The sequence below is a fragment of the Octopus sinensis genome, linkage group LG5, assembly GCF_006345805.1.
Source record: "Octopus sinensis linkage group LG5, ASM634580v1, whole genome shotgun sequence".
NCBI lineage: Eukaryota > Metazoa > Mollusca > Cephalopoda > Octopoda > Octopodidae > Octopus > Octopus sinensis.
This window is the reverse complement of record NC_043001.1, coordinates 104,437,860-104,462,211: the sequence shown is the minus strand read 5'-3', so window position 1 is coordinate 104,462,211 and position 24,352 is coordinate 104,437,860. Positions and strand designations below refer to the sequence as shown.

Below are 24,352 nucleotides of genomic sequence, written 5' to 3'. Positions count from 1 at the left end.
AATAGGAAATATATGTTCACTGGGTTTGTAAAAGAGTGCAAAACTACAGGAAAGCAAAAGATGAATGATCACAATAAGCAGTCAGCTACCCTACCCTAGTCATTACCACTCTCAATGTAGGATTCCTTACCATCCAGATGACAGGCACAACCATAAGATGCAATATGAATCTATAGCAATTGGAAGGGTGTGACCCTACTGAAATAAATATTAACAATATTGATGTGAGGGCTAAGGAGAAATGAAAGTGTCACCTCTGGAGTTTGCCTATGACCACTATACTGATACGTAAGTGGACAGAATAAATTTACAATCTATAAATGTCTTTGAATAACCATTCACTCATCTGGGAAGGCCTTGAAATCAATGTTACCATCTGGGGACTATGTGTGACCCAGTGATAATAAAAAGACTGAAAGGAAGTCTGCAACCAAATAACTTTACTCAACACTTTGCAACTGAACCAGTGGAGGCAAAGATGCCTCTCATTTACTTTACAATTTATGCACCACATTGCAGAAATCGCAGTGTAAGTATATCTGAAAGCAAACTCTTACACTGTTGTACTATTGAATTACAAATAATGCTCAACTTTTATGCTCGGGTGACACTACAGCTTCCAAGAGTACAACTGTATTCGTCTTTGCTTAGATAAAATGACTAAATTGTGGGTGTTAAGTCCCCATGAAGGGGTCTTTCTAACTTGTAAGAAGATGAAATTTTATAAATATTACTTCATTTGTGTGTAAATATCTATGGTTAAAATTTCATCAACAGTAAAAGTATATGAATTGTCATGGGGGTTATGGCCCTTATGCATAGAATATAATTTCCAAATTTCGTAAAGATCCATTCAGTACTTTTGACCTAGTTTTGGATCATAAAAGAAATGACTAAAATTTAGAGTGTCTTAGAATCCTCATGCGAAGTTGAACCTTTCAGAATACTTCTTGATGTGTGTCAATTACCCATGGTTGAAATTTCATCAACATCGAAAATTTATGAATTTTCATGGGGGTTCTGCCCCCTTTAAGCCATCAGAAATCCAAACCAAACATATTACATTGTACCCGCCCTTATGCATTGAATCTAAGTTTCAAATATCATAAGAATCCATTCAGTAATTTTCGTCCATGAAATTGTATGAAACACAGCATTACCCTTCTCCCTAGGCTTCGATTTTGTGTTCAAAATTTCATTATGATCGGTGCAGCAGTTCTCGGTTGTATAAGTAACACACAAACACACATAAAGACATTGACTTTGATATAATAGATCTGAATATGCACATATACATACATGTGTGTGTGTATTATATCTATCTATCTATCGATATATACAAACACACACACAAAGATAAATTGATAGATACAACTGAGTGGGCAAACAAAAATATGAGACAGCCTAGTGCTTTTTTATGTTGATTAGCCTGGTACTTATTCTATTAGTTTCTTGTTGTGAAACCAGTAAATTATGGGGATGTAAATAAACGAACAGCAGTTGTGAAGCAGTGATGAGGGAGAAACACAGAGACACACACATAGACATACATATATACATATATATACGATTGACTTCTTTCAGTTTCTGCCTACAAAATCCACTGACAAGGCTTTGGTTGGTCTGAGGCTACAGCAGAAGACACATGCCAAGTCACCATACAGTGTGACTGAACCCAGGACCATGTGTTTTGGAACGAAGTTTGTTACCACACAGCCACACCTGCACCTATATATATTTGAATGTGTGTGTGTGTACGTATGCATGTATATATGTGTACATATTACATGTACATCTATATATATATATATATATATATATATATATACATCTACACATATACATACAAGTGCAGTGAAGAATTCCGGGTAGAGGTAGGGGTCCACCAAGGTTCAGTCCTCAGCCCCCTCCTATTTATCATAGTCGTTCAGGCAATAACGGAGTAATTCAAGACAGGATGCCTCTGGGAGCTACTCTAAGCTGACGACCATGCAGTAATTGCTGAGTCACTATCAGAACTAGAGGAGAAGTTTCAAGTGTGGAAACAAGGATTAAAATCGAAGGGCCTTAGAGTCAACCTAACTAAAACCAAAGTCCCAATAAGTAGGAAGGCAGGCAAACTACAAATCCCTTCAGGTAGATGGCTCTGCTCAATCTGTAGAAAAGGCGTAGGTAGAAACTCTATAACTTCCATGCTTTCTGAGATTCGCCAACACTACACCTGATTTCCTCCCCTCCGTACACACACAAGCATGTATCTAACTCATACACTGTTCACTTCCCAGACATTTGTACATTACTGCATACACTTTATATGCACTTTCTGACAAGTTGTGGTGCACCTGAGCACTGTATACAATAATTTCATCGTTATTATTATTATGTACCAAGTGTAAGCTATGGACACATAAGAGGTGCAGTAATATCAAAGGGAGGCTTACTGGGAAGATAGTTTTTATATGTGGCAGATGCTCAGGAGCAATAAACACTGAAAATGGGCAGAGAACAACTGCCGCCATATTCCAGGGAGGAAAACTAGAAATAGTTGATAGCTTCCATTACCCAGGTGACCAAGTTAGTAGCGGGGGAGGGTGCACTGAAAGTGTAGCTGTTGGAATAAGAATAGCCTGGGCAAAGTTCAAAGAGTTCTTACCTCTGCTGGTGACAAAGGGCCTCTCACTCAGAGTAAAAGGTAGACTGTATGATGCATGAGTACGAACAGCCATGCTTCGTGGCAGTTAAAAATAGGCTGTGACTACTGAGGACATGCTTAAGCTCACAAGGAATGAAGCTAGTATGCTCCAATGGATGTGTAATGTCAGTGTGCATACTCGACAGAGTGTAAGTACCTTGAGAGAAAAGTTGACCTAAGAAGCATCAGTTGTGGTGTGCAAGAGAGATGACTGCACTGGTATGGTCATGTGGCGAGAATGGATGTGGATAGCTGTGTGAGAAAGTGCCACACCCTAGCAGTTGAGGGAACCTGTGGAAGAGGTAGACCCAGGAAGACCTTGGGCAAGGTGGTGAAGCATGACCTTCGAACATTGGGCCTCACCGAGGCAATGACTAGTGACCAGGACCTTTGGAAATATGCTGTGCTTGAGAAGACACAGCAAGCTCAAGTGAGACCATAACCTTGTGGCCTATGCCAGGGGTGTAACCAGCCCACTTATGCATACCTTTCCTTCATTGGACACTAGACTCTGCTTGTGAAGACCTGTTGAGGCAAGTGAAATCGAAATCAAATTCGATGACTAGCATCTGTGCTAGTGGAGCACCAAGAGTACCATACGAGCATGATCGTTGCCAGAGCAACAAGCTGGCCTCTGTGCTGATGACACATAAAAAGCACCATTCGAGCGTGATTGTTACCTGCATCGCCTTACTGGCACTTGTGCTGGTGGCCTGTGGAAAAACATTCTAGTGAGGTCATTGCCAGTGCCGCTTGACTGGCACCTGTGCAGGTGGCACATAAAAAGCACCATTTGAGCATGGCCATTGCCAGTACCACCTGACTGGCCCTCGTGCTGGTGGCACCTAAAAGCACCCCCTACTCTCTCGGAGTGGTTGGCATCAGGAAGGGCATCCATCTGTAGAAACTCTGCCAGATCAGATTGGAGTTTGGTGCAGCCATCTGGTTCACCAGACCTCAGTCGAATCATCCTACCCATGCTAGCATGGAAAGCGGACGTTAAACAATGATGATGAGGAGGATACATGTATACATATACAGCTATACACATACATGTATACATATACATCTATATATATATATACAAGTATATATATATACATCCATATATATACATGTATATATATCATCATCATCATCATCATCATCATCGTTTAACGTCCGTTCTCCATGCTAGCATGGGTTGGACGGTTCGACCGGGGATCTGGGAAGCCAGAAGGCTGCACCAGGCTCCAGTCTTATCTGGCAATGTTTCTACAGCTGGATGCCCTTCCTAACGCCAACCACTCCGTGAGTGTAGTGGGTGCTTTTTACGTGCCACCTGCACAGGTGCCAGGCGAGGCTGGCAACGGCCACGGTCGGATTGGTGTATTTTATGTGCCACCGGCACGGAAGCCAGTCGAGGCGGTGCTGGCATCGACCACGAGTTGGATAGTGCTTTTTACGTACCACCAGACCAGGGATCCTGGCTGGTTCAATTCGATATCGATTTCGCTTGCCCCAACATGTATTCGCAAGCAAAGGGGGTTGGCATGGGTGCCTGTCGTACGGTCGGATTGGTGTATTTTACGTGCCACCGGCACGGAAGCCAGTGGAGGCAGCAGCGCTGGCATCAGCCACGAGTCGGATAGTGCTTTTTACGTACCACCAGACCAGGGATCCTGGCTGGTTCAATTCGATTTCGATTTCGCTTTCGCTTGCCCCAACATGTCTTCGCAAGCAAAGGGGGTTGGCATGGGTGCCTGTCGTCGGATGAGGTTCTATATCGACTTCGCTTGCCTCAACAGGTCTTTGTGTCCAAGGGAGGAAAGGCATTCATAAGTGGGCTGGGCTCACTTGTCCTGCTTGGTCTTCTCACGTACAGCATATTTCCAAAGGTCTCGGTCGCTGGTCATTTCCTCAGTGAGGCCTAAAGTTCGAAGGTTGTGCTTCACCACCTCGTCCCAGGTTTTCCTGGGTCTACCTCTTCCACGGGTTCCCTCAACTGCTAGGGATTGGCACTTTCTCACACACCTATCTTCATCCATTCTCGCCACATGACCATACCAGCGCAATCGTCTCTCTTGCACACCACAACTGATGCTTCTAAGGTACAACATTTCTCTCAAGGTACTAACGCTCTGTCGAGTATGTACACTGACATTACACATCCATCGGAGCATACTGGCTTCATTCCTCACGAGCTTACGCATGTCCTCAGCAGTCACGGCCCATGTTTCACTGCCATGTAGCATGGCTGTTCGTACACATGCATCATACAGTCTGCCTTTTACTCTGAGCGAGAGGCCTTTAGTCACCAGCAGAGGTAAGAGCTCCCTAAACTTTGCCCAGACTATTCTTATTCTAGCAGTTACACTTTCAGCGCACCCACCCCCACTACTGACTTGGTCACCTAGATAACGGAAGCTATCAACTACTTCTAGTTTTTCCCCCTGGAAAGTGACGGAAATTGTTTTCTGCAGATTTTCGGAGGTTAATGCTCCCGAGCATCTGCCACATACAAAAACTATCTTCCCAGTTAGCCTACCTTTGACATTGCTGCACCTCTTATGTGTCCATAGCTTACACTGGGTACATCTTATAGAGTTTCTACCTACACCTTTTCTACAGATCGAGCAGGGCCATCTTCCTGATGACATTTGTGGATTGTCTACCTTCCTACTTATTAGTACTTTGGTTTTAGCTAGGTTGACTCTAAGACCCCTCGATTCTAAACCCTCCTTCCACACCTGGAACTTCTCCTCCAGTTCTGATAGTGACTCAGCAATTAGAGCAAGGTCGTCAGCGTAGAGGAGCTCCCAGGGGCAACCTGTCTTGAATTCCTCCGTAATTGCCTGGAGGACTATGATAAATAGGAGGGGGCTGAGTACTGAACCCTGGTGGACCCCAACCTCTACTTTGAATTATTCTGTGTACATGTTGCCAACCCTAACCTTACTTACGGCATCTCTGTACATGGCTTGCACAGCCCTCACCAGCCATTCATCTATCCCTAGTTTCCTCATTGACCACCAGATAAGGGATCGGGGGACCCTATCAAAAGCTTTCTCCATGTCAACGAAAGCCAGGTACAGGGGCTTATCTTTGGCTAGGTATTTCTCCTGCAGCTGCCTTACCAGGAATATAGCATCAGTGGTACTTTTCCCTGGCACGAACCCAAACTGCATCTCATCTAAACTAACTCTCTCTCTAATTAGTTGGGCGATGACCCTCTCCGTAACCTTCATTACCTGATCCAACAGCTTGATACCTCTGTAATTATTTGTATCTAGGGCATCACCTTTACCTTTGTAGCAGTTGACTAGAATGCTGCTACACCAGTCATTGGGTATGACTCCTTCGTGTATCACCTGGTTGACTATACGGGTGACTAGGTTATAGCCGACACTGCCAGATATTTTGAGCATCTCTGCAGTAATTCCTGATGGGCCTGGGGCTTTCCCTGTCTTCATGCTTCTAATTGCTTTAACTACCAAAGAGTTTTCAACTCGGATGTCTGGTCCCTCTGTTGGGTTGACATTCGGCGGACTCTCCTTATCCCATTCATTTTCTTTATTCAGCAACCTTTCATAGTGGCATCTCCAAACCTCTCTCTTTACATCCTCATTTAGCGCAAGTGAACCATCATCCATGCGAACACACTTCTCTCCTACCACATCACGATTCTCTCTCACACACTGTCTTGCAACACGAAATACCTCAAGTCTTTCATCCTCACGGCTCAGATATGTATATATATATATATATATATATATATATATATATAGGTGTATATATATACATGTATATATATATATACAATTTAATATCAATTTAAAACCAGTAGTGTAGCATATTCGAAAAAATTATATTACATACATATAAGAGGGATGACCTGTAAGTGGACATCCATTATGCTAGGAGAAGATTTGCTATGGTCTTACCATTCTTTGTTAGTGGTAAGACCATAGCGGATCTTCTTCTAGCATAATGGATGACCACTTACTGGTCATCTCACTTATAGTTTCAGTATTAAAGTGAAAGCATCTGACATTACAATAGAGAAATGTTATTGTTTCACTTTTGACACATAATACTGAAATAGTGGAGAAGATATGATATTGCTGTGGGCTCGCACTAGGCAAAAAGTTAAAACTTTTTTTGGCCTGTGACACTACATGGACCCTAAATAAGACATGTGTAAAATTTGAATGAAATTGTTTGTGTAGTTCTCACACTTTTGTCCTCTTTCAAAAGTGACTTGTCCGTGATGAAGACTAATCCTCCATTACTGTCCTGACCTCATTTACAGAATTCATATTTTCATTATCTAAATGATTTCGAAGACTGCAGAATAAATGATAATCAGATGTCTGACATATATGGTGGGTATGGCACTGAAGTTGTTGGTCTTGTGCCAAAATTTGAATCTTTTCTAAAAATAAGAATAGGACAGATGAAGTTCAGAGAGCTTTTACCACTATTCACAATAAAAGTACTCATTCTCAGAGTGAAAGGTAGGTTGTTGATGTATAGCCACCTGCTATACTTTATCTATCTTGTGACGTTTGAGTGCTTTAATCACCTCTATGACTTCAACCTCTCTGAGGTTAGTCTTTGGCCCTAGATGCACCTCATGTCAACCAGAAGATCTTATCTTGTCAGATTGAGAAGATCCTTAATGTATTCTCTTCCAACCCAAAGAATGCTCTTCTTTTTAGTGAGAAGAATTCCAGGTGAGTTCTTAATGGCAGCGGTGGAAGTGGGCTTCTTGTTACAAAGAGAGAAGATATTCTGCCACAATATTTTATTCGTCAATCTAAAATCAGAGTTCAGGTTAATCCCAGAGTCCTCCTATGACTTAGCCTTTGGGGTTTTTAATGTCTCTGCTGCACTTTTCATGCCAGTGTATGAAAGGGTCTCTTATTTTGTCCTAATTTTTGTCTTAAAGCATTTAGTCTCTGTCTTACATGCACAGTAATATTACCCACCCTGCAGAACATGCTGGCTGCATTTCTTTCAAGCTTTCTCAGGTCTTCTATATTCATAACCTCTGTCCCACTGCCATGTAGCATAGCTGTACTTCCATAGTTATCATACAATCTGCCATTCACAGTGATGGGGAGGCCTTTGTTTCCAACAAAGGTTGTAGCTCTCTGAACTTTATTTAGCCTATTCTAATTCTTGCAGCTACACTTTCAGAACTTATTCCTCCACTGCTAACATGGTCACCTTGGTAACAGAAACTGTTTACTAGTTCTAAGGATTCCCACCAAGCATTTGAAGAAGTCTATTCCTTGTATATTCTCAATGTTTATTGTTCCTGCACATCTGACACATGCAAAGACTAATATCTCTGTTAACCTTCCCATACTACTACTGTACCTCTTAGAAACCTATAGGGCCATCTCCTTAAAGGGATTTGTGGTTTCCCTGTTATCCCTCAACCCTATGTTGAGCCATCTTTCCCATTTTCTGGTGAGAATGTAGTCAATCTGATTTATGACACTACAAGATTTGTAAGTGAACAGGTGACTAGCTGGTTTGCTGAAGTTAATATTGCAGATCATACGATCATTTGCATTGCGTAACACCACAGTCTAGTTCCATCCTCATTGAAAAATCCATTCAATTGCTTCTATGTACCACATGGAAGCCACACAGATGCTGCACATCTCCATTGAAATCACTCGTCTTTCCCAACTACATGGTTCTAGGTTCAGTCATACTGCATGGCACCTTAGGCAAATGTCTTCTGCTATAGCCTCAAGGCTACTGAAGTCTTGTGAGTGGATTTAGTTGACATAACTGAAAGAAGCCTGTTGTGTGTGTGTGTGTGTGTGTGTGTGTGTGTGTGTGTGTGTCTATGGGCATGTGTGTCTTTGTGTTTCTCCCACACCACCACTTGACAACCAGTGTTGTGCTTGCATCACCATGACTCAGAGGTTCTGCAAAAGGGACCAACAGAACAAATACCAGGTTTAAATAATATGTGAAGTGGTTGATTCCTGTAACTAAAATTCTTGAAGGCAGTGCCCTAACATGGTTGCAGTCTAATAACCGAACAAATATAAAAAAGATATAAATTATATCCTCTTTTACTGCATGGAGAACTATGTTGAACAAGAAGGGACTGAGGACTGATCATTATCTTTCAATTCTTATGAGTTGTATTTTGAAAATAATACACTCTACAAGGACATAAAAATATGCATCGGGAAATGTAAAGCTTCTTTATTCACATCATTTTGAATTGATTATGGTTTATCTTGTAGCTTTGAGAATTTTGTGAGATGATTGTTTATTTGTAGAATGAGATTGTAGGGTAGGTGTGAGAAGCCAGATCTGGCTGTTTTGAACGTAAAGCAGGTTTAACATTTGGACTGGATATCATTGCTTTAAATGCTAAACAGTTACATATCCACATTTGGTCTGTGGAAATGGTTTTCACCTCTCAATTGCTATACTTTATGTTCTGACAAAAAAAAAAAAAATTTAATCTCTTTTTTCTTTGCCGATCCAAAACTCATTGATGATGTAGCCAGATGCTATTGTCAGGATTATGGCTCAAGTGAATCCTTAAGGACTAGTCTTCAGAGACATGATCATCTTTAGGAATACGTTGTTATGATGTACAACAACAGCCAAAGTCAATAGACTCTACATGCTGCAAAGGTTATCTTTGGTGCTTAATTGATAATATTTTATGAGGAGACAAATTGTTATGCATATGAAAATGAGCAAGCAAATGCCCCAAGTGTTATTCAACACCTCAGACATGTTGAGGGTGTGATCCTCTTTTATGAATTCTATGTAGCTTTGGTTCATTAATCTGTATGGTGTCCATTTACACCACAAGGACCACTAGAATATAAACTCCAGTCTGGCCTCATTCTTCATTACTCTAACACTCTACAGAACTCAACAGGTCCACAGTAACATGTTTTCTATATTTCTTTGTTTCTTTGGCTGTTTGTTTTGTAAATGAGAAAGGCTGTATTTTTAATTTGAGAAAAATGTTTCTTAAATATGTAAATGTTTGAGATGAGTTATTGCAGATGTGATTATAAGTTTTTCAGATTAGGAACTTCATCTTTTGAGATGAAAATGTTTTTTATGGTTCTCCCTCTGCATTTTTTCATTTGGAACATTAAAACTGCATTTATAACATGCCATGTATTTATGGAGGGCCTTGTACATGAAACACTGCGAGGTTCTAAAGGTTGGGATGGAAGAATATTGGAAAGCCTTAATGACAGAATAAACATTTTAATACATATGGAGTGAGAAATGAATTAATATAATGCTATAGAATGAAGATTTTGTAATTCCAAAGTGGGAAACTCATGAAAATCAAAGAATCAGGACATATACATCTTACCAATAATGCAATTAGTAAGGCAAGTAGTGACATCAGTTCAATATTTCTGTGTTTGCTATGGTGATGAGCTGGTAGAATCGTTACTATGCCAGGCAAAGTGCTTAGCGGCATTTTGTCCATCTTCACATTCTGAGTTTTTATCTCACCAAGGTCACCTTTGGCCTTCATGTTTTCAGGGTCGATAAAATAAGTACCAGTTGACATTGCAGGCCTTGTGCCAAAATTTGAAACCAATATTTGTAAATATTTGCTAAAATATTAATGATCTGGTTCCATGCATTAAGCCAAGTATTAAACTTGTAATGGGGTTCAAAAATGAAAATAATTGAAATGAAGTCGAAATGTAGGTTCCAATATTAAGAGAGAATTCATGTCTCAAGATGAAGTTGTACAAAATATTATAATCTTATGATGTTTTTCTTTGTCTAGAGACATAAAAATGATGATGATCATGATGTTGATGATGATAGTCATTATGTGTGTTCCTTTCTTTCTTTTGCAGAAATCGAGTAAAAGAACATTTTGGAAGTAATGAGGTTAGTTCTCACTATTTATTTTATATGAGGCAGATATTGAGTTTGTGTAGGTTTTGGAAATAAGTTAGTAGATCCTCTGTTAATGTGAGTTGAAAGAGACAAGCATCCTAACCACAGACTTGTTATCTCTCATATGTTTTATCTCAAACCAGAACCCTTAAAAGTTGTTTTCACATTTTGTTTTGTTTTGCAAGGTGAATTGTTGAGGGTATTCTTATTTTAAAATAGTAGTGGTAGCAGTAGCAGCACCACCACCAGTATTGACTGTGATGTTTGTGGCTATTGTTGTTACTATTACAGTTATTGTGGTTTAGCTCCAATGATCTTTCCATAGAAGTCTACAGACCAAGGAGACACATTAAATCCTTACACTGTAAAAGATATCTATGTGAATGAATTCAGCCAAACCCATGAAAGCTATAAAATATGAATGTTAAAACTATATTTTCATTCCTATGGACATAAGATGACCAGCTGTTTTGTTTTGATCAAAGTCCTTTGTTTTATCAGAAAACTGGCTACAGGTCTTACATACCACTCACTTTAACACCCCCATCTGCTTCTTGGGTGACTTTCGTGTGAATTCTCTCACCTTCATGCATTTGGACGAAATCAACAATTTCCTCTCCATCCATTTGTTTTTTTCCTTCAGATGTTGAGGTCAAGCAACAAACATCCTTGCATTTTCAGATGTTGTGTCTCACAGAGGGAATGACTGGGTAGGGGACTCCTGGTGGTTTACCAAGCTAAGTAGAGGTGTTGTTGTTGTCCTTACATACAGGCATACTCACAGCATCCTTCTCTAGCTGAATGTTTGTAATCTTGGAGGTTCATGGGTGCTGGTACCACAAAAAAAAGTGCCTGTTCTAGTACCATGTTTATACTCACAAGTTGGTGTTGTGGAAAGGCATCCAGTACACTCTGTAAAGTGGTTGGCATTAGAAAGGGCATCCAGTTGTAGAAACCATGCAAAAGTAGGCATGGAGCCTGAGCAGCTCCTGCCAGACGGTCCAACCCGTGCCAGCTTGGAAAACAGATGAGCATGATGATAGTTGATGAAGATGTAGCTGAGCAGATTGGATGACAGCATAACACCATTGTTGACCATTACAATTCAAAATCATGCTGAGGTCAACATAGCTTTTCATGTTTTCATGTCTGATAATGCAATATATAACAATTTTGTTGACAGGCAGATGTAGAGTTTGTGGTTGGTAGGAGAAGTACCCTTTGCTCCTTTCAAATAGGGGCTTTTGGACTTACCCTGCAGCTGTGCAGTCATGCCTTTTTTATTACAAGATTTCAGGGAGATATTTGCTGCTATCTTTAGAATCTTCTTTTAAGAGAGAAATATCAAAATCAGTTTACAGTGCAAGATGAAATGCCTTTACTGCATCATTCCTCAGGTTAGGTAATATCCCCTATCAGTCAATAATTTCAGCTCTTTACTCAAAGTTAACATATTTAAAGAAAAGGATTAGCTTTTTTTTTAACTGTTTCTATGAGCCAGGTAATGTTTTGTTTCATTGAAGAGTTGAAACCAGTCCAAAATAGAATTATTAATGTCAAATCATTGCTTTTATTATAAAATTACAACAAATGCTTTTATTGTAACCTTTTTTAGAAGTATGAAGATTTTAAAAAGGAAATGGCAGTTTATCCAGAGAGTTTTGGAGTCGTACAAGCCAGGTAAGTGAATATATAACATTCTGCTTAAGTTTGATTTTGACTTTGAATTATGAGGAGACTGTGATGTATAAATATGATAACGATATAAGGAAATATAAATGTAGGAATTAATAAGAGAAGCCATGACATTGTTGATATGAGACAACATGAAATATCTCTGTACAGTATTTCAACTTCAGTAAGTCCTGGTTGCACAACTTTTAATACACTATTTTTGTTTGTATGTATTTAACTGCAAGACAAAAGGCTCAAACCTATTCCATACACACACAGAACAGAGACAGGGGAGAAACAGAATAAAGAGGGGATTTTCAGTTCCAGATCATTTCTTTCCTCAGTTCACATTGAAATGAATTGAACAATAAATATTTTAAACTCTGATTAAAATTAACATTCCCCTTTCCTGGTGCCATGTAAGATGTACCTCTGCTGGTGCCACTTCAAAAGCACCCAGTGCACTCTGTAAAGTGGTTGGAAGTGCATTCAGCTGTAGAAACCATGCCAAAGCAGGGGACTGGAGCTTGTTGCAGCTCACCACCTTGCCGGTTCTAGGCAAACAATCCAACCTATGCTGGCATGGAAAACAGATATTAAATGATGATTACGATGTTGATGATGATGACATCAAACTTTAGATAAAATAATCTCCCAATCTTGATTGCTTTTTGATGAAAGTGTCTCATTTTTATGAAGCTGAAATTGAAAACAAATCTGAAATTTTAATACAAATAATATATAATGTATAAGAAATTATGTCTTTAAAATCTTCTGCACTACAAAGTCATGTAAAGACATATACCATTACATATAATAATCCTGTTTAAATCTGCAAGATCTGTCAGTTAAAATGATTGTCCTCTCAACCAGGTCTGTCTTCATTTTGCCCTGATTCACTTATAAAAGTAAAACTAGAGATTAGACCTATTCAAATGAATTCTAGATTTAGATTGAAATAATAAAATGTACAAACATAAACAGTTCTGTAATGGTTCTTTTTGTGAGCTGATGTAGAAATAATGATGATGATTGTGATGATGTGATGAAAATTTGTTTCTTTTGCAGGCACCTGGCAAAAAAATACTTGGAAGGCCGTGAGGTTAGTTAATATGATTTATTTACTGTGCAGTATATTGGCAGAGAGACTCAAGCATCGGATAGAAGGCTTTGCAGTATTTGTCTTGGTTTTCTACATTCTGAGTTCAAATATCAGTGAAGTTAATTTTACCTTTCACTTTTTGAAATTGATAATAATAGTAGCAGTCCAGGATTGTTAAAACACCTGACTGGATACCTTGTGGTATCTCATCCTGCTCTTTCCCTTCTCACAGCCATGCTTGTGATGACACTGCTGTGAAGCTGTATTGGCCTTTGTCTTTTCCTTAGATAACATTGTGCTGTAGACAGAGGCTTCAATGTACAAGCAACAGCTGGTTTTCTACACAGTTTCCATCTACCAAATTTTATTCACAAGGAATTGGTCAAACAATTACTATGGTAGAAAACACTTTTCCAAGGTGCTGGGAATTGGGATTGAATCAGGACATTGGATCTACAATATTGATAATTAAGCATTGCATTTGACTGAATAATCTCCTAAAGGGTTAAAAATAAAGCTGCAAAAACCTTGAACATTCTGTTATCTATGAAGATTTTTCTAAAGACTTATAATTCATTTAAGAAATAAGGTAAACAATATCATTAGCCTACCTGTGACATCACAGTATGTAACAAGGTGCAGTTTCGTCTAAGTCACCTGTTCTTTCTGATAGGTTTCTAACTAGAGATGTCATGACTGAGATTTCTCTTGTTCTCTACCAAAATATTTAAAAGATTGGTTCTTGGGTGACCTTATTGGGAATTCCCTCACTTTCATGCATTTGGACCAAATCAGCATGTTCCCCTCCACCGATTATTTTTCACCTTTAGTTATTCGGGTTGAACATCAAACATCAGGTTGAAATTCATACAAATCTGAGGCAAGTCTACCAAAATATCATGGAAACTGTACTATGTTTATGGATAAACGAATACACTCAGTTATACGTCTTCTTTAGTTGGTTTATATGTCTTTTTAATTAGATACATCAAACTTCCAGTTTTTTATGGTAACAAGGCCACCTTCCCAGTCCTACCATTTCTATTGGCTTTCAAATGCACTTTATCACCTATCTTGATGTTTTTTTGGTAGCTTTTTCGTATTTCCTTTACATCTTTTTTTTCTCTGGTAAAATGGATTTTAGTCTTCTTGTGAACATCAATTCTGCTGGAGACTTCTTCGAATTTATACTAGGATTGGTGATCATTCTGTATATTAAGAAATTTCTCAGTGCTTCAGCGTTTCATACTTCATTCCTTATTTTTCTTATCACTCTTTGGAAAGTGTCCACTAATCTTTGTAATAGCCTGTTTGAGCTCAGGTGGTAGTGTGGAGTGAAAATATGCTTTATCATATGCCTTTTACATAAGTTCTTAAATTCTTACTCAGAGAACTGCATTCTGTTGTCTGAAACTAGGGTGTCAGGGACACCGTTTCATCAGACTATTCATATAAGAAATTTATAGTTGTCTTAGATGTTTGTCTATAACACCTACAAACGTCCAGCCACTTAGTACAGCTACCCACTATGATTAGGTAGTAATCACTGTTTACTGGTTTGGCATCGTCACTTTGTACCCTAGACCATGGGTCCTGCCTCTCTGGCCATGATTGACATTTTGTCAGCAGGACTTTGACTGTGAGCGTACAACCTTACCACATTCTCACCAAGCTTTCGATATCTCAGTGTATAGTCGGCCAATAGACATGACTCTTCATTTGGGCCTTCATCCGTGCCATTCCTGGATGTCCACTGTGAAATTGTTGCAATACACTTTTTTGTAATGCCTTTGGGCATACATCAAAATCTCATCGCAAATTGAAAGACTACTGGCATTCAGGTGTTCATTTTGTTTATTTTTTAAAGCTTCTTTTATTTTCGTAATATACTCATCAACTACTGCTTTCATTCTTATATCCTGTGCCATCACTTGTAGTTCTAGGATAACATTCATCATAATGCATTTAATTTCACTTTTCTGCCTGCAGTGTTGCTACATCAGTCTCTTCTAGTGGTTCCCTATTTTTTAGAATTCATTTGAAAAGGTAGTCCATACAACCGATTTTTGTGACGGCATGTATTGCATTTTCAAATTACAATTTAGTACAGTTACACAGCAACATTGCAAGTGGTTCACAGAATGAGTTGATTTATATTTCGGAAAATAAATATTAATCAAGTATTTAGAAAAATAATCCACAAAAATAACCCCATAGCTATTTCACACAAAATAATATAATCTGGTAACATGAAACCATACTTTCACTAAGTGCTTTATGTGTCTATGCAGTGACAATTCGATACAAATAACTCCTCAACCATCCTACCTTTCACCCAACAGTGAGGACATGATAGCTGGATTAAGAGAGGGCTCCAGCATCACTCAGCTGTTGCATATTGTCAGCTAAGTAGATTAGAGGGAAATTTACTGAACCGTTTTACTCAGGGGCATAATGTACCTCTTGGTCCAGGAAGCAAAGCCATTACTTTATAATTGTGAAGTTAAAACCCTAATTAGTAAACCACATTCCTTTATTATTCAAGCTCTGTGTTGCAAATAATTAGACCCCTACAAAATGTGTGATCTTTTGCAGTGTTTAGAAATTTTAATTTTCCTACAGTACAAAGTTGGTTGAAAGAATTTGTTCTGGAATTATTCCAATGTTCCTGAAATATCTGAAATTTGATGTTGCTGTGAATGTAGAGAAGCAAAACAATCAATTGCTTCAGGAAGTGAGGCAATATCCAGTTTGATTGAAGAGTCATTTACATGGTAAAATAGAACTACATATGTTAAATCATTAATTAAATGTCTAAACATATGCTTTCATTTTGAATATTTGCAGGGTTATGGAGATCTTAGCCAGGAACTGAGAATTGGAGTTATTAGCAGAGAAAGAACTATGTAAATATTTGTATTAAATTTTATTTAAATTGGATTTTTACTTTATTGAAATGAAGAGATTGTGTTGTGTAAATGTGATTGCAATATAATGATGTATATATATATATATATTTATTAATTTGAATAATTTGGGTAAACAAATTTGCAAATCAACCAGGTACAACACTTTAACATTACATGCGTCTACATATCATGCAGTGGGGACTTGATTATCATATATTTATATATATTTATCTAGAGATATACAAAATATATAATAGAAATTAATAATAATTCAGTTTTGGGGATTAATAGATATGTTGGTATTCTATTTCAGATTATGCAAAAAAATAACCTAATGGCTATCTCTGAAGATAAACTCATGGTATCCATTTGCACATCACAAAATATTACTTTAAAGGATATAACCAGTACACCAGCAGGGTATAAAATATACTTTCTTAGTTATCTCCTACTTAAGTTAAAATTAAAAATTATCAATTATGAAGGAACTACACATGTTTCAGTATTGGAAGATTATAATATATATGTATCATCATCATCATTATCATCGTTTAATGTCCGCTTTCCATGCTAGCATGGGTTGGATGTATGACTGAGGGCTGATGAACCAGATGGCTGCATCAGGCTTCAATCTTGATCTGGCAGAGTTTCTACAGCTGGATGCCCTTCCTAACGCCAACCTCTCTGAGAGTGTAGTGGGTGCTTTTATGTGCCACCGGAATGGGGCCAGTCAGGCGGCACTGGCAACGACCTCGCTCGAATCTTTTACACATGCCACCTGCACGGGTGCCAGTAGGCAATGCTGGTAACAATCCCGCTCAAATGGTGTTTTTTACATGCCACCGGCATGGAGGCCAGATAGCCACTCTGGCAACGATCACGCTCAGATGGTTCTCTTAATACCTTACTAGCATGGGGCTAGTATGTGTGTGTATATATATATATATATATATATATATATATAAAAGTAAGCAACAAAGATGTGCAAGGTAGTGTAGTACAATCGTTTCATGCTACTTCATTTTATTAAACACTGTAAGTATTACATCAGTTTTAAAATGTCGAGCAATCTTCAGCCACATAAAGAATTTTATAATTAAACAGACAATGCATATTTTTATACTTATTTCATTTGCCAACATTACAAAGAGAGTAGGTATATAGACAGAGAGGTGAATTTCATCATTAAGAACATGATGGTAGTATGTCCTCCATGTACAGATTTTTTATCACTGAGTTCACTTTGTTATTTAGATCTGTCAGTGGGGAGGGGGTTTCTATTCCTGGTTCAGTGGAGACAAGCAAGAATTTTTTCTATTTATAGATAGAGGAAGGGGTAGTACAAATGTCAAAGCTATAAACTATCCTCATTTTGAGGAGTTTAACTTAGGCATATTTGAATGTATTATAGCAAAAGTTAGTGAGGTAGGGAGAATAGAGACTACTAATGCTCTAGAGGTTTTTAATGTCCCTTACCATTTAACAGCCATAATTGTGCTTTAGAATTTTAAGTAAATATCCTTTAGATAGTTTTCCAAAGGATTCTAATAAATTTTAGTATCTTTACCTCCAGAATGCTCCGAACAATAGGATACAGAAGACTAAGAATAGATTAGCTAGATTTTTTAGCAGAATGGGCTAGTTTTCGACGACGAATTAACTAAAGCCAACTTCTTAGATGTTACCCTAAATCTGCAGAATAATACATACTTCCCTTATCATAAGCCTTCTACTGATCTTAAATATATCAGCATTTTCAGTAACCATGCCAAAACTATTACCGATAATTTAGTTAAAAATATTTCTTTAAGACTGTCAAAATTATCTGCTAATGTCGATATCTTTAACCAAAAAGCGGAATTTTATAACGCCGCCTTGTCAAAAGCCGGTTATAGAGATAAAGTATCATATAACGACCCGGCCCATTCTAAACCAATATATGCTTCTCAGGATAAGAAAACTAATAACAATAGAAATAGTGAGAATAATGATTTCAGCTCTAACAACATCGACACCACTAGACTTAGGAAAAATAATTTACGGACCAGGGGAGGCAATCTCAACCAACCCCAATTTTCCAGCACAGAAATATTCCCTTTAATGTAAATGGTAACACTCTGAACAATTCTAAGTCCACAAAAAACTATATCTGGTTTGTCATACCTTTTGGAAAACAAATCGAGTCAAACCTTCCTTTACAGTTCCGTGAAGCCATAGCTAGGAACTTTCCCAGGAATTCTAGGTATTACTCTACTATCAATTCGCATAAGGTAAGGATTGCATTCTCTAACACTAGAAATCTATCGCAAATTATTGCCTCCCATAATAACAAGCTGCTAAATAAGGATTCTTCACCCAGGAGTTACAACACTGCTCTTACCAATTCCAACCAAACATACAATAATAATAATAATAGAAATAGTATTGATAATAGCAACATTCATAGCAGCGTTGGCATTAACAATGGTAATATTAATAATAATATTAGTCGGATTATTAACAGTGGTAGTGTTAGTGGTAACAACGACAGCATTTCTAATAACAGTGGTAGTATTGATGATAACAACCCCAGCATTTCTATAGTCAGGGATATTGCCGGCGATAGTACAATTAATAATAATAACAATAATAGGAATAGTATAGTGGTCAGTGCTAGCAATAATATTAACAGCAATCATAACAATAAAAACTCCGTCTTAGTCTCGGAGGTAAACCCTAACAGATTAAAGTTCTTGTCCAGCAATTCCAAAATTAGAAATTCCATTTACCAGTGTAAAATTTCTTCTGGTACCGGTGTCTTCTTCTACATTGGGGCGACTTCTTCTAAATTATCCCAGAGGATTTCCAATCATTATTCAACTTTCCGAGATAAGAGAAAACAACAAAGCACAGGACTAAGTAAATTAGTTTGGCGCCTTAAGGACAGCAATATAACTTTCAAGCTGGAATGGTCCATATTGTCTGTATCCTTTCCGTTTGATAAGGGCAGAAAATTTTGTGGCGTCTGTAATTCCGAACTTTTCCATATACTTTTCGCCAAATTCCCTTTGGTAAACACAATGGTAGAAAAATCCTATAGGTGCATGCACTGGCAGAAACACACCTTCCACTCATATGAATGATGATTAATATAGATAATCTCCTTGAATTTAATAATTTGGTTCCACTTCTACAACACCACCATAGACAAATTTTTATACTCCGTTTCATGAAGGACTACTACCAAATTCGTTGGGGTATGTTTTACCTTTGTCTCTCTACCTCTCCCCCTCTCTCTCTCTCTCTCTCCCTCTCTCTATCGTAAGCACAATCAAACACACAGACACAAACCTGTCACTTCACCACTAGTTGTATTTGGCATCTATCCCCCCACACACACAATCACGCACACACATACACACAAATAGACACGAATGCAGTTATATACATACACACACATAGGCACTCAATTTCATTAGCATAAGCAAACAACAACACATCACCATACATACGACTTGCACCCTGTCACCTTCCTATTCTTAGAACTCTCTCCTTCCAACCTTTTTTGAACTCTTGAACTTTCTAGAATCTTCTCCATTCAACCAATTTTGACGTCACTGCTTATAACGGAATATTTTAAAGAAACACTCATTATCACTATGGACTCCATGTGGGCAGTCATCTAAAAGTTTTTGTTCGTCATGATGCTGACATAAGTTTCTTGTCTTTCCTGATGAGAAGGTGGCATAATGCACCCTTTATTCCTTCGGAATTAGGAATATGCAGTCTTCGAAACATATGTCGAGAATAAAGGAATTTTGTTAAATCGTCGTTTGACTCCATTCTTTCATTTATATATATTTATATATATATATATATATATATATATATATATATCAAACTTATAAAGTTAAGTATATAATGTCAAATATTAGATATAAAATAATACATCAGAATAAAAATGTCTGTGACAAAATGTGAAAATGAAAAATTTCTGCCTCCTAGCCTCTCTTCTATCTGTCTCACACGGTTCCCTGTTACTACCAGTTCTCCAGTAACTTTCAGGCCCATTTATTTGCTTTAATGGTCCTGTACCATCCCCTGTTCCGCCGTCATGTCACTTTAGTTCTGGTGCTGGGATTGTACCATCCACGAAGTTTGGTCAGTGGCCCTCATTAGGTTGGTTATCACATAGGAACTTTCAGTTACCCTCTATGTTATATGTTAATATCTACTCCTCCATCTCATCAAATGCTTTAATGAATATGTCGGTAAGTCTCTGACTATTCTGAGGCTTCTTGAGCTTCTGTATCTTTCGTTTCCAGAGTGTTCTGAGTGTTCTGATTCTTGGCATCATTCTAACCCTAGGCCTGTGGTCTCTTATGACTAGCCTATTTCGAGGGATACTCTTTTCAATTGGGAAGGACTTTGCGTTTATATTGGGCCATCTTTCCCATTTTCTGGTGAGAATGTAGTCAATCTGATTCATGTCACCACCAGATTTGTAAGTGAACAGGTGACTGGCTGGTTTGCTAAACTTATTATTGCAGATCATAAGGTCATTTGGATCAAAGAACTCCAGCAGTCTGGTTCCATCCTCATTGCGAGATCCAACTCAATTTCCTCTGTGTACCACATGGAAATCACAGATGCTGCTCAATATGTCTATTGAAATCACACATCTTTCTCAACTACATAGTTCCAGGTTCAGTCCTACTGCATGGCACCTTAGGCAAATATCCTCTACTATAGTGTCAAGAATACCAAAGCCTAAAAGACAGCTAGCTGGTAGAAATGCTTAGCAGTATTGTGTCTGTCTTTACGTTCTGCGTTCAAATTCCGCTAAGGTTGACTTTGCCTTTTATCATTTGAGGGTTGATAAATTAAGTACCAGTTGTGAACTGGGGTCGATCTAATCGACTGTCCCCCCCAAAAAAATTTCAGGCCTTGTTACTAGGGTAGGAAAGGAAAAAAAGAAAAAGGCTACCAAGCCTTGTGAGCAGATTTATTACACAGTAACTGAAAGAAGCCTGTCATATGTATGTTAGTGTGTATGAGTGTGTGCATGTTTGGATTGTGTGCATGTGTGTCTTTGTGTTTCTCCCACACCACTGCTTAACAACCAGTGTTGTTGTGCTTGCATCACCATGACTTATAGGTTCTGCAAAAAGAACCAACAGAACAAATACCAGGTTTAAATAATATGTGAAGGGGTTGATTCCTTTGACCAAAATTCTCGAAAGCATTACCCCAACATGGTTGCAGTCAAATAACTGAAACTGATATAAAAAAGATATAAATCATATCCTCTGTTATTGCATAGAGGACTATGATGAACTAGAAGGGACTGAAGACCGATGATTATCTTTAAATTTTCATGAGTTGTATTTTGAAAATAAACACATGCGTTATATATTCGTTCTTCACTCATTTATTACTGTTCTTATACTAACTCGCGTCCATTATCCATAAATCTTTTGTCACACATCTGTAATCTCTTAAGCAACACTTTCTGTCTTCATGTTTAAAGATGAAGTTGTACAAAATGTTATAATGATCATGATGTTGATGATGATAATCATGATGATATGTGTCCCTTTATTTCTTTTGCAGATTTCTTGCAGAACAATATTGTGGATATACAAGAGTGAGTTCTTATTATTTATTTATTTTGTACGAGGCAGATATTGAGTTTGTGTAGATGTTGGAAATAAGTTAGTAGATCCTCTGTTAATGTGAGTTGAAAGAGACAAGCATCCTAACCACAGACTTGTTATCTCTCATCTGTTTTATCACATAAAACCAGAGCCCTAAACAGTCGCTTTTAGATTTAGTGTTGTTTTGCTTTTGAAGGTGAATTGTTGTGGGTATTCCTTTTTTTAAATAGTGGAGGTAGCAGCAGCAGCACCACCACCACCTCCAACTTCAGCAGCAGCATTAGCACCAGTAGTAGCAGCAGCATTGATTGTAATTTTTATGGCTATTGTTGTTACTATTACAGTTTTTGTTGTTCTAATTGTTTTTCCCTGGGAGTCTAAAAACCAAGGAAACACATTAAATCCTTACACTGCACAACATCTCTGTGAATGAATTTTGCTAGACCATGTAAGCTATAAAATGTGTATATTAAATCTATGATGATGATGATTTCAAATATACAGGTCGTTAATCTCATTCATACGAACATAAAATGGCCGGACGTTTGGTTTTGATCAAACTCCTTTGTTTTATCAGAAAACTAGCTACAGGCCTTACATACCACTCACTTTAACACCACCATCTGCTTCTTGGGGACCTTTTGTATGGATTCTCTCACCTTCGTGCATTTGGACGAAATCAGCAGTTCCCTCTCCATCCATTTTTTTTCCTTCAGATGTTGAGGTTGAACAACATACATGGAAATCCTTACAAGCCTGAGACAGGGCTACCAAAATATCATGGAAACTTACCTGCCCCTTCAAACAAATGTATTTAAGACATTTTAAAGATGATAGTTGATGAAGATTTAGCTGAGCAATCAAATGACAGCAAAACATCTTTCTTGAATGAATCAACCACTGTACCTATTGTTTTTAAGATTGGTACTTTTTCTCTTGATCAATTTTTGGTGGGCTGCTAGGTGATGGGGGGCATAAACACACCAACACTGATTGTCAAGCAGTGGTTAGAGACAAACACACACATGTGTGTGTGTAGCAGGCTTTTTTTAGTCTCTGTAACCAAATCTACTCACAAGGTCACAAGACTTTGGTTGGCTCAAAGCTATAGTAAAAGACACTTGCCCAAATTTGCACACAGTAGGACTGAACCTAGTGTCATGGGGTTGGGAAACCAATTTCTTACCATGTAGCCATGCCTTACTTTTTGTCTTTTTCTGCAAGGTTTCAGGGAGATATTTGTTGCTATCTTTTAGTGACTGCATAGAATCTTCTTTTAAGAAGGAAATATCAAAATCAGTTGACAGTGCAAGATGAAATGCCTTGTAGCATTATGCTACATCCCTTTACTGCATCACTTCTCAAGTTAGGCAATATCCCCCATCAGTCAATGATTTCAGCTCTTTACTAGAAGTTAGAATGTATAGAGAAAAAGATTAGCTTCTTTTTTGTTTAAGTGTTTCTGTGAGTCAGGTAATGTTTTGTTTCATTGAATAGTGGAAACCAATCCAAAACAGATTTTGCTTTTATTATGAAGTTACAACAAATGTTTTTATTGTAAACTTTTCTAGAAATATAGAGAGTTCGAACTGAAAATTAATAAGTATACAAAGGATATTAGAAGTGAAGATGCCATGTAAGTAATTTTACAAGATTCTGCTTAAATTTAATTTTTACCTTTCATTATGAGGAGACTGTGATGTATAGATATGTTAACAATATAAGGATGTGTAAATGTAGGAAATAGTAAGAGAAGCCATGACATTGTTGATATGAGACAACACGAAATATATTGGGTTGGCAACTAAGTTCCTGCCATTTTTTTAAATTTTGGAATTTATTGCTTTTTTTAATTTTGGAATCTATATTTTTCGAGAATTCTACTTTTGAATCACTTTAGAATCTATTTTGGTTTTTTTTTTCTAGTTAATTTTAGTTTATTTTCAGATCATTAAAATGGAATGTCAAGTTAAGAAAAATGAGCATTTTCAACACCTCCTTCTTTTTGCTTTTAATCAAGGTTCTAAGGCTGCAAAAGCTGCTCACAACATTTGTGCTGTATGTGGAGAGGGTGCCATAGCTGAAAGAACCACTCGTGATTGATGTGCCAAGTTCAAAAATGGAAGTTTTGACCTCAAAGACGCACCTTGTTCCAGCCATCCAGTTGAGTTCGATGAAGAGCAATTCAACCAACATTTGCATGAAAATTCTCGTCAAACGACATGGGAACTGGCAGAGAAAATGGAATGCTCCCACACTGCTATAGAGAAGCATCTTCACTCGATGGGAAAAGTTCAGAAGTATGGAGCATGGGTTCTGCATGCTTTAAGTGACAACAACAAAAATCAATGAGCCACAATCTCCGCTGGTTTGCTTGCTTGTCACTGCTCAATTCATGAATACAAGCAACGATTTCTTTACCGAATCATTACTG

General features: G+C 37.9%; 1 protein-coding gene across 1 annotated transcript in view; it reads left to right on the top strand.

The window, feature by feature from the left end:
* LOC115212235 overlaps positions 1–24,352 on the top strand; it is a 323,796-nt gene that overhangs the window by 194,476 nt on the left and 104,968 nt on the right. Inside the window, exons 56-61 of the mRNA XM_036502985.1 lie at positions 10,555–10,588; positions 12,213–12,277; positions 13,340–13,373; positions 16,221–16,279; positions 21,875–21,908; positions 23,490–23,554. Of these exons, the coding sequence (XP_036358878.1) occupies positions 10,555–10,588; positions 12,213–12,277; positions 13,340–13,373; positions 16,221–16,279; positions 21,875–21,908; positions 23,490–23,554 (291 nt within the window). The remainder of the gene's footprint in view (positions 1–10,554; positions 10,589–12,212; positions 12,278–13,339; positions 13,374–16,220; positions 16,280–21,874; positions 21,909–23,489; positions 23,555–24,352) is intronic.